Raw genomic sequence first — 11,925 nt, forward strand, 5'->3', positions numbered from 1 at the left:
TCATCTAAATAATTCGTTCATGAATCAGTCCTTACTGAATGCTATGACATGGCTTCTGCAGATTCTCATGGCCTACTATTATGATTCTTCTTGGTCATTTTTGAAGCTTGAATGCAAAAGAGGAAATTAAAAAGAGGCCAAATATATGATTCAAAATCTCTCTTTTTGAATTGTTTGGGTGTAATAACACAAGAGAGAACAATTATGCTAGAATCTGAAGTTTTTCGTCAAACTATTCCCTAAATTCACAAGACCTGTGAGGTGTGTCAGCATGGATGTTTCTGTAAGTTGTTCTTTAAAGCACACCGAGGGAGTATTAACAGCCAGCCTCTCCTCATGCTGACGGTTTTCACCGTTTCAAAAAGAGTGAGAACGCACTGAAATAAATCAATGGATTGTGGAAGCACACAGGTACACTGCTAGATGTAAAGAGGTAAACAACTAAGGCAATAATAGAGTCCGGAATCTGCGAAATGGTCTTAAAAGCCTCTTCACTAGCTGAGCTTTTAAAGAGCACGAGAGAACTGTCCAAACTCTCGAGTTGCCATTTTAGGGCCATGGGATAGAAAACCACCATAGATGGATTTTTCACTCGCCCCCTCATTCTCTCTCTCTCTCTCCAGCTATATTTCTATCTTTGCTGATTCTGATGAAGAGGGAAAGAGAGGAGGAAGTCTGGAGCCATCACTATGTCCTTATTGCTGCAGAAAAAGGGTCTGCTCAGGTCCTGCCAGTAATTGTGGTCAGGGCACTATGACCTTACTGCTGCATGTATGGAGACTCTCTGAGAGGGAGACAGGACACAATATTTATCCCTTATGGGAGGATCGAGGATGAGACTCGGCCAACAACATCCATCCTCCTCTTGTACCCTTTCAGTATCAGAAAGCCTTGAGTGGCTCAGAGTCCGAGCTGTAGGCATAAACCACATGGAAAATTACAACAAGCACAGCTGGATCTGTAACACACCAAAGAAAAAATATTTAATATCAATGAGAAAAAAAAAAATCTATTTAATATCACTGAGAACAAAATGAAATGCCGTTTGAAAGGTTTTATATTTTCCCAGAAACAAAGACCCAAATAATTTTCTGTTGCACATCTCGGATTTCATCTCAAGATGTCTCGAGAAGTCTGTAATCAAATGTCAAAGATCTCATTATGAGTTCAAATATCTCATAACATTTTTAAGCTATATCCACTTTCAATTTATAGCTCTACATTCATACTGTAATGTCATTAAATTTAACTTTTTTCATTGTCCATTAAATTTGAATAGAAACGGATAGCACTTTACAATAAACTTTAGTTAACCTCATTAGTTAATACGAACTAACAATGAAAAATTCTTCTAAAGCATTAATTTATCAGAGGTTAATTTTAACATTTTTTAAAAACAAAACTAATCTATTTAATCAAACTGAGCTAACATGAACTAACAATGAACAGGTGTATTTTTTTTTAACTAACATTAACAAAAATGCATAAACACTAATATATGTACAGTAATGCTCACTTTTAGTTAATGCTAGTTAATGCATTAACTAAGGTTAAGTAAGAAAGGTTATTGTAAAGTGTTACCGACAAAGTTGATACTTAATGTAAATGTCTTCTGAGTGATAAAAGAGCAACTTCTGAGCATTCGAGTATTCTGCTGGGACAAAAAGAAGGAAAGAAAAATCACTAATTACATCTTTTTAATATCTCAGTTTCTCCTATAACGAAACAAATAAATAGCAAATGCAAACATTTGCATGGGGTTCTCAGATTTATTCTCCTCAGAAAAAGACAGTAATATCACATGGCTCAAACTGTGCTCAGATTTGCCAAATTCTCCAATCAAATGTCAAAGACTTCAATGTGAACTCATATTGCTCATCAAATTCTGAAGCTATAAGCTAAAATGTAGCTAAAAGAAAAACTTCTGAACATGTAATTTTTCTCTGGGACAAAAAGAAGGAAAGAAAATCACAAATCAGTTCTCTTTATAATCTCAATTGTTTCTCCTCAGCAATATCAATGGAGAACAATTGGAGACTTTTGCTAAAGCCTCCTGCTTCTCAGATTTATTCTCCTGAGAAAAAGACACAGAAATCGCACATGTATGTCATCTAGAGTTTCAGAAGACATCTCAAAATGTCTCAAACTGTGCTCAGATTTCCCAGGATCTAAAAGTCTGCAATCAAAAGTCAGAGATCTCAAAGAGAAGTCAAACATTTCTCATCACATTCCTCAACAATCTCATTTCCTCTTGATCACAGGCAGGAAAGAAAACTAAATCACACAACATCTCTTAATATTATTCACAAAAATTGTTTTTTATAAGGACAGCAAATTGAGACTTTTGCTTGAGTCTCCTACTTCTCAGATTTATTCTCGTGATAAAGACCCCAATAATTTCTAATTGCCTTCTTAGGAGTTTCAGAAAAGATCTCAAAATATTTCAAACTGCACTCAGATTTCCCAAGAAGCCAAGAACGAAGATCTCAGTATAAACTCAAATATTTGTTATCAAATGATCTGAGTTATGCTACTCACATTCATGTTATAGCTCTATATTTGCTGTAAAATTGGTTTATTTTTAATGAACCCAAGGAATTTTATCAAGAAAAATCCAAGATGAATTTTTCTCACATCTGAGATCTCCTGAGCTATGAAAGAGCAGCCAATGAGCAATATGATTTTCCTCTAATACTTGCTCACTGGTGGGAAAGAAGACAAAAATTACATCTCCTTCTCAAATTACTCTCCTAATCTCACATGTCTCCATGAGTTTCAGAAGAAATCTCAGAAATGTCTCAAACTGCTCAGATTTTTGACCTCAAACCCAACAGTCTGAAATCAAATGTCAGAGATATAATAGAAACTCAAATATTTCTCATCAAATTATTAAATTAATCATCATCAAATTATATCTCATCAACTTATGAGATATTCTACTCACATTAATTTTATAACTTTATATATTTTCTGTAAAATTAGTTTCTTTTTAATGAACCCAAGGAATTTTAGCAGGAAAAATCCAAGACGAAATCGATACATCTCAGATCTCCAGAGCCATGAAAGAGAAGCCAAGGAGCAATATAATTTTCCTCTGATACATGCGGATACAAAAATCACATCTCTTTAATATCTCACAATTGGTTCTCAAGACACCAATTAGGTTAAATTCAGTTGAAGTAAATGAAGACTTTTGTTGAGTCTTCTCATATTTATTCTCCTAAAAACACCCCAGTAATCTCACTGTCACAATACACTTGGGGAAGGAACGAGGAAACGCAGGAGAATACGTTGAGTGGGGCTTTAATCCAACAAACAAAGGTTTACACACACAGGAACTCAGGGATGACATTTAACAGCAGACGGGAAACAAGGGGCAGAACACACTATAAATACACAGACACCAATGGGACACACCTGGGAACAAATGAACTAATTAATTAAACACAGCTGGACACAAATGATAACCAATGAGGACAGGACACAGGAAGAACCAAATAAGGGCAAACAGGAACTCAACAGGAACATACACGTGACACTCACGTGCCTCCTCACAGATTCAGATGATACTGAACATAAAATATCACTCACAAAATATGATATCACATACATTGCATATGATTTTAAATAAACACTGGATGATACTGTGGGGGGGGGGTCCTTGCACTGTAAATAATTGTTGTTGTCTTTGCAGTAAATCACTGTATTCTTAACCGTTCCCTACCGTACCATTTGCATACAGTATGTTACTGTGAATTTTGTTGTTTTCACAGTATTATTACTGTATTCTCAGCAGTTCCCTACTGTATACGCTGTATTCAGTATGCTACTGTAGATTTTCAATGCATTCTGGGAAAATATTAGCCTACTGTAAATCTAAATACAGTAGTACCAAATGACAGTGAAAAACAACCTTGCGCAACAGCTCTGTGACAGACTCGTGAAGAAGGAAAGCCCACACGAGAGTAGGCTATGGTAGGTTAACTTTAATTTTCGACTTTTTAATCACTTTATTCTGATGTTATTTACAAGATAGAGTATCTGAGGGAATATCTGAGCGAGTGCTCAGTTTCCGAGTCAAGCTGCTTTAACTGTCCTTTTACTCCCGCAGTCTCGCCGTGAAGACGAAAGTCATAAGAGTAGGTTAAATTGATAGGTATATGATAAAACACATGTATACACTTTTCTTCATCGTCTTGTACATATTATTTTAATGTAACTTGTTCACTTTCCCTGTAAAGCTGTGCTAACTAGTATTTTCCTCGTGAAGACGAAAAGCTGTACGAGTTCGTTAAATTGGGAGGCCGTCTTTAAAACACATGCATTCACCTTATTTGTTACCAATGCTATTTGCAAGGTATAAATGCATTTGAGTTAATAAATGTCTGTAAGAACATCGGAGCAGTTGCTAATTTTTCAGTTAAGCCGTGCTAACCAGGCGACAGACAGGCGGGAAGAGTCACTGCGATAAAGAAGACCATTTTAAACATTTTGAGATGATATGTATTCTCTGATTCTCTAATTAATGTATTCTCTGATTAATTCTCTAATTAAGTATTTTAACATTTCAAACTTTATTTTTTTTTATATTTCCACCATTTATTTTCCACTTGCACAATGTGTTACTGTGATTTTACTAGTAGACTATAAGTGTATTTTGTTAATTGATGAAATATTGTTAATATGCTGGTAATTCTGTGTATTTTATTGAAGTTCAGCAATGAAATGTAAAAGATGAAGCCTGAATAAAGCTGCTGGTGTGAAGCACTAACTTGTGTTATTGAATATCTAACAAAATAAAAATAAAAATTACAGTATAATGCTGTACTTTGTTTTACAGTACTCTTAAAACTACTGTACTTCGTTTTACAGTAATTTTACTGAGGTACAAAATACAACAACTACTGGATAATTGTTGCCAGTAAGCAGAGGTGGACAGTAGTGAAGTATTTTTACTTTACTCAAGTGAATTTAAAAAGAATCTGTACTTTATCAGTGTTTTTCATAATGTCATACTTTTTACTGCACTAAATTTCATAAAAAAGTTGTTTTTTTACTTTTAAACTTAAGAACATTAAAAATGTACTTTCTTGTACTCAAGTAAAACTTTGAATTACTTTTACTTGAGTAAAAGTAAGAAAGTACTAGATTTCTAATGTAATTAAGTATTAAATTATATTTAATATGAAACGCAGTGCAGTAAAAAAAATACAATGTTTTGCTTTGGAATATTGTGATACAGTACTTGAAAAATTTACTTTTAAAGCAGAGTAAAAATACTTCACAACTGTCTGCCTCTGCCATTAAGTTATTGTTAATTTGACAATAAACTTTTTACAGTGCGCCCTTTGAGCATGGAAAGTCATGAGTTGTTTTTTTACAAGCTCAAAGTTCACTGTCAGCTCTAACAGGTGGAGCACTTTGGATCCATCCGTGTCCACCTGCAGCTCACGGGTTTGGCTTCCCCGCTTGCTTCTGCGAGTGTCACAGAGGTGTCTGGTGACCACTGCTCTCTCTCATCTCACACTCACACTCAACTAATGGACTGCTTTGCCCCTCCCCTCCGTTTCTCCATCTCGGACTGGGAGGTAGTGAGAGGAGGAGAGGAGGCAACAGCCCACCGTTCCCCTGGGCCCTGCTACACGGCTCAATAGCTCAGCTCCTGGATGGGATCATAACCCTGAGTGCTGGCCAAGAGAAGAGAAGCTTCTCCTCACGTCCAGAGTTCCTGCTGCAGGGTGGAGTTTCTCCCAGGATAACATACTCACTCGAACCCCACCATGGCTGACCGTAAGGTGGTCCCGGCTGTGGTTTTGCTTCTCGTCCTGGTCGCACCAGCCCAGAGCGGATGCCCAAGCGCCTGCCGCTGCTCCTTCGCCATGCTTCAATGCCTGGAGCTGGACGGAATCACCAGCATCCCTGCGCTGGCGGCGCAGGAGAGCGAAAACGTCACTGAAATGTAAGTTGAGTTTGGTGTTTAGGTAGTTTACAGTGAGCAAAGTTGTGTGGAAGTTCAGTGCTTGATCTTGGAAGGAGATGGAACGGGTGGCGAGTTCAATCAAAGTGATTGGCCTTCATGAATTTTCATGGAGAAATCTGGGCATTTGGATATGTAGTTGGTGCATGGTGTAGCCAAGTGTTTTTTTTCTGGCAGACCACTCCAGTTATCATCAGCATTTATTGCTTTTACATGCATTTCACTTAATTTGTGGAATCAGGATGTGATGCACCGAAAGCAGAACTTTCTCAAAACAAGACAATCCTTGGGAACTAGTCAAGGACTGGTGGAAAGGCCTGGTACTCTGTGTTGCTGCTGAGCGTCTGTGTGCAGCTTCTCTTTAAGTGCTTTTAAGAGTGTCAGGTACATAATCTATTCTCGGAAATGGTGAGAAAACATCTCCATGTTCATGTGTGTACAGTCAGACGGATGGATCCCAGAGGTGCAGGACTTGAGATCAGTTTAGTGCACTTCATTCAGAATAGTGTTTATATTACTATAGCACTCATGCTTGTAGTAGGAAACATAATCGCCATACCTCTTACAATCATCTCAGTTTCATGCGTTCTCTGTTGCACCTCCAAGTGTAAACAATGGAATATTTAAATGAAAAGAAATGCTATAAAAAGCCTGATAACTGGTTAACTCTAAATTAGTTTATTATATGCAATGAAAAGCTTTTATATTTAAAAATAGAATGTATTTTTACACTACAATGTTGTTTTAAATGTATATCATTTTGTGTGTAAACTACGATTCACCTCGAAATGTACAATATCATTCCCATATCTAAGACATTTCTTTTTTTTAAAGCAATGCTGCATCTCATTTTCTTATTATTTATGTCCATTGGGGTGTTAAATGGCATTTACTTAGTTAATGTTTATGGCATTATTTTAGTGGCATTTAGATGTGTGTTACCTTGATGGTCTTTGTTTGGGACACAATGTGCACTGCCCAAATCTGTGTCACAGATCGGTCACAGATGCTGGAAAGACTATTTTTGATGAACTGTATCATCATGTGCATCATGTATTATTATGCTGAAGAGGAGTCCATGCTTTTTTGAGATCAAGTTTTCAGGATCTGGCTCTCTTGGTTCTCTGGAAGAGATGAGATATTAAAAAATGTGGAAAAAAGTAAGAACCAGGGTTCAAATCCCAAGCTAATATATTGCGTTTTAATAAACAAAGCTTAAATTGAAACTGAAGAGATCAACATGTAATTTCATCATACAGAGAAGAGCAGCTTTGACATTTTTTGAAAATAACTCCTATTGTTTCCTATGGAGAAAAATTAAGCCATATCAAGCAACATACAGATAGATAGATCATTCACTGATTTTTGCCACAGTATTTAGGCAAACACTTTACCTACAATGGTTATAATGCAACTTAATAACAGAAGATTATTTTTTCTTGGAAGTTGCATTGATCATCTGTTGTTTAATTTAATAATTAGGATAACTGGATGAAAAACACAGATTCCAAAACACCATCTAAAAGTGTCTGACGTCATCCCTGTATTTTTATGTTAAAGTTCTGCACAGTTGCCACTGTTGTTTTTTCTCAGTACACCTGCTCAAGTGTGATTCTCTGAAATCCAGTCGAGTCTTACATTTACTACAAGCATTCACTCAATAAATGAGAATGCTCTTTCGCCTTGTGTTTACACAGAACACTTTGTGCCCGTAAAAAAACGCAGCATTTGGCCGTATTAGTGAGATGGGCACAGTACAGAGGAACAGCGCTTCTACCAGGAAGGAAAACAAGAGACCATTAACTTCATACCAGCGGCAGAAATACATCATTCATCATGCTGTAAATTCCATTCTGTGAATTGCTCGCGAATGCACCGCTGAAAACAATAGATGAAATATTGCCCACTCGACTCGATTCAATAAGCCAAAGCAGTTTGAGATGTCGTCCCACCTGCTCTGTAATTGCATTATGGCTCTCTGGGTCAATCAGACGCTAATAAATATCTGTTTGTGCTTCTCGAACACAACTGGACAGAATCACAGATCAAAGGATTCCAGTAAAGTCAGTAGAAATGTCTTTAGTTATCAGCATATATATCTGAAAAGGCTATTATGTACAATTACGAGAGCATATAAGGCAGCAACATTATTATAATAATATATAAACAGCTGATGTAGGATTTACTTTGCTAGCAAATTATATATATATATATATATATATACAATTTATTTATTTATTTACTTTTAAATAAAATACCATATTTTAGCATGCTACAGTAAAAGCAATAATTTAATTGGATGTGCAGTTTAGAATCATAAGAGTCTGTAAAAATGGCTTACAAAAAGTATTTCTGATATGAGTTTTATGGTTTATTTGGCTTTTCCAGTGTCAAGTGCTGCTGTCAGTTGACACTGACCTGCAGAATGAAATGATCTAGATGATTAGAGACATGGTGCACAAAACGGTTTTGGATAGTTTTTTTTACTTTGACTGAATTAGGGAACACGTCACATTGTCATACAGCTCTATATAGTTTGATTCACTGAGCCATTGTGGAGAAACCATTTAAACATTTCTCTAAAATAATCTGAGTTCTCCTTCCTGGAAGTACAAGTGCGTTTCAACGAAACTGCGTGGAACTGAAAAGCAATCGATTTCAAAATACTTCACTGATGGTGTTTATGCCCCATATTAACGGATGCAAGGGCACAGAGCTATTTCATTTAACTCAAAGAGACCTGGAGTTTTATAGTGGAGAGAAAACAAGTTTCTTTTGCTATATATGCTACAATAGGTGAACATTAGAGCATTTAAGCATTCATTTATCCAAATGCATATGCCAGGAAGACGTCATTCTAATGCAACTTGGGTGGCTGCATTTCCATGTTTTTCAATATTTCAACAAAGCAAGATAATTCTTAATTCAACAAGAAATTCAGTTTGAAAACCATTTTACTTCCATAATGTAACACACTTATGATTGGGAATAGGTAGGATGGGAACTGATGAGATCATGAAAAGTGGGCGTTACATACCAGAATGGAGTCTGATGGTTGGACAGGAAAGTAAGATGGATTTGTGACATCATCTGAAAAGGAAAGTAATTTCAGAGGTGAAGCAAGTTATTGCATTTTGATCATGCAAAGAGAATAAACTGCACCAATGAAATGCATCAGGAACTGATTGTAAATAGTTTCAGATTTGAATCAATGTCATTGAGTCTTATTATTACTAGAGGTGCCTGCTAAGTATACCATAGAAACCACCTCTAGCAACCCATAGCAATGTACTACTAACTACCAGTCAGAACACTGTATCATATAAAACTTTTTACATTTTAGTTGCATTTTAACCTGTTCTTTCATTTCAACCCTTTAGATACATAGAGAGTCAACCCAACCTGGAGAACATCACAGACGTAGACCTCGCCAACTACAGAGAACTGAAGAACCTGTAAGTAAAACACAGTCTACAAAAGATATACGTATAAGATTCCAAGAAGATTTTCAAGTAAATTAAGACTTTGTGCATTCATATATGTATTTCAGGACGGTCACATATTGTGAGTTGCTGTACATCTCCGAAAATGCCTTCCAGCATAATTTCAAGCTGCAGTATGTGTGAGTGTTCTTTACATATATGACCGGCCTTCCCACAATACACTTGGGCCTCAGGGCTTGTACCTGTCAATCACTTCAAACCCTCTTCCCTTCTGATGAGTGAAGCTGCTTTACTGGTCTCAGGCGGCAAAAACCCAAGACACATTTAAAGTTAGTCATCAGCCAAATGAATACTGAGGAAAAGATTTCCACATTTCACTTCCAGAAATCATTTAAATGCATTCAGTTGCAGAGATTAGTTCATCATGTATTTCAAGGGCATTAGAACAATCTGAAAAACTGTGTTTGGTGGGGTGGAGGACACTTTATAAAATCAGCTTGGCTCATGAATATTAATTACATAACATTACATCCTGTAGTTCTTCTTGATTTGCTATTTGAAATGCAACAGTGTGACAAAGGCTTTTGCTAAGGCTTACAGGAGCATTTTGCCCCAAAATGGAAACAATGCTGTCATTATTTATCCACTTTCCTATCATTTCAAACCTGCATGCTGTTATTTGTTTTCTATTGAATTAATTAATTATGCTGTAAATGAGACTTAATCATATCTATCTATCTATCTATCTATCTATCTATCTATCTATCTATCTATCGCAACTGGATAGAAAAAAATATAGTTTTAGAAAAAACAGAAAGAAATAATATGTTAGTTTAGGAATGATATGAGGGTAAATAAATAATTAAAAATTACATTTTGGGAAATTATTAATTTAAAATCTTCAAAAATAACAATAATGGTTTCTAAGCCCTTGATTTCATGAAAACCATGTATACAACAAATCAAACTTCACATCATGTCATAACAAACCTGTATGCAGTTATCTTTTTTCTACAGAATTTCTAAAGACTTAAAACATCTTGAATATGGAATATGCTCTTATGTATTGTATTCATGTATGTATTTGAGTACATGAAAATGTTGCTGGATGAAAAAAAAAAAAAAACAGGAAAAAAATAACATTAACTTGGTTTTATTAATGGTTTCTATGACCTTGATCTCATTTAAATCATGTATACAATAAATCAAACATCACATATAGAAACCTTATAGAACCTCCTCAGCATAATCATGTCATAATAGACTATAACATAAACAGATAAATAACTCATTAACTCAAAATCCAGTCTAAGAAAGATTTTTCAAAGTTGCAAATAAAACAATGATTTATGGAGTATGTGGAAATGCATTTCAAAATATTGCATCAAATTCAAATTGTTACTTGATTCTTTATTATTGTTTGTGAAATTTACTAGTAATTTGTGAGGGAACATCATTTCTACACCTTTTTTTTTTCCAGTGTAGAAGCATAGCTATTTCCAAATCATCATTTTTAAGGCTCAAAGATGTGACATCTATTTCCTCCTGAAGGGAAGATTTCTAATCACAGCATCAAGCAAACACTAACAATATTAGCCGAAAGGTTGTTGACCCTTATCTCCACTATCTTGTAATCGTTATCTCTCAGTGTGTGACATGCCCACTGTTGTTGATGTGGGGGAAAGCGGTCACACAGGAGGGGGGAACGGGGGGGTTCTGGGGAAACATGAGAGCATATCCAGCAGTCACCTTTTACTCCCCACTTTGCCGTATTATTGACAACTGATGCATAATAAATACACTCCACTAAGGGTCCATTATCACGCAATCAATATTTCACAAAGGGCTGTGCGGAGGACCAGATGTGTCTATGTCTCTGCGAGCATCGCGTGGTGGTGGGGATGTACAGTATGAAAAATCATAAGCATAAATGAGTCTCTCTTTTATTCGTCCGTGGCTTCGGTTTTTTAATCCACGGCCTCCCCCTCCCCTCAACAGCCAGCTGCTATTCTCAGACGCTCTCTCCCTACGGTAGAATCGAGCTGTAACAGATAGGCCCCGATGGCCGACCCATCTGACAAGAACTTTTGGGAGTAGGGAAAACAAATATTTGAACCCTTGCTGGCCCCCATTAGCCCTGCCACAGAGAATCTATATGTGCTAATCCGTCACTGTCCCCGTCGACTGTCATCTAGCTTTAGATTTCAGCTTCCGTCTTGCAAACTCAGTTAGACGGGACGACAAATATCTCTGAATTGGAAACCTTGAACTGAGAAGTTTTCTGTACACAAAACGATGCAAAATATCCATCAAACTATGTCTGTGGTCAACACACAGGCCTTCAAAATTCACACTCTCACTCTTAGTTCAACCTGGTCTGTGAGAAAGAGAAGAAATGCACTCAACTAATTAAAATTGGGGTAAGCGATTTCTGATAGCCAATGTTGACATTTGAAATCACCAAAACAAACACGCCCCTACCCCAAAAGGGTCTCGCCCCTACCC

At 36.4% G+C, this 11,925-nt stretch overlaps 1 protein-coding gene across 1 annotated transcript in view; it reads left to right on the forward strand.

Annotated features, from left to right (window-relative positions):
* The first annotated feature begins 5,780 nt into the window (after positions 1-5,780).
* The window catches only part of LOC107688245 (high affinity nerve growth factor receptor-like), a 40,694-nt gene continuing 34,549 nt past the window's right edge, over positions 5,781-11,925 (forward strand). Inside the window, exons 1-3 of the mRNA XM_016485867.1 lie at positions 5,781-5,959; positions 9,358-9,432; positions 9,528-9,599. Of these exons, the coding sequence (XP_016341353.1) occupies positions 5,781-5,959; positions 9,358-9,432; positions 9,528-9,599 (326 nt within the window). The remainder of the gene's footprint in view (positions 5,960-9,357; positions 9,433-9,527; positions 9,600-11,925) is intronic.

Source organism: Sinocyclocheilus anshuiensis, unplaced genomic scaffold (genome assembly GCF_001515605.1).
Source record: "Sinocyclocheilus anshuiensis isolate Anshui unplaced genomic scaffold, SAMN03320099.WGS_v1.1 scaffold1162, whole genome shotgun sequence".
NCBI lineage: Eukaryota > Metazoa > Chordata > Actinopteri > Cypriniformes > Cyprinidae > Sinocyclocheilus > Sinocyclocheilus anshuiensis.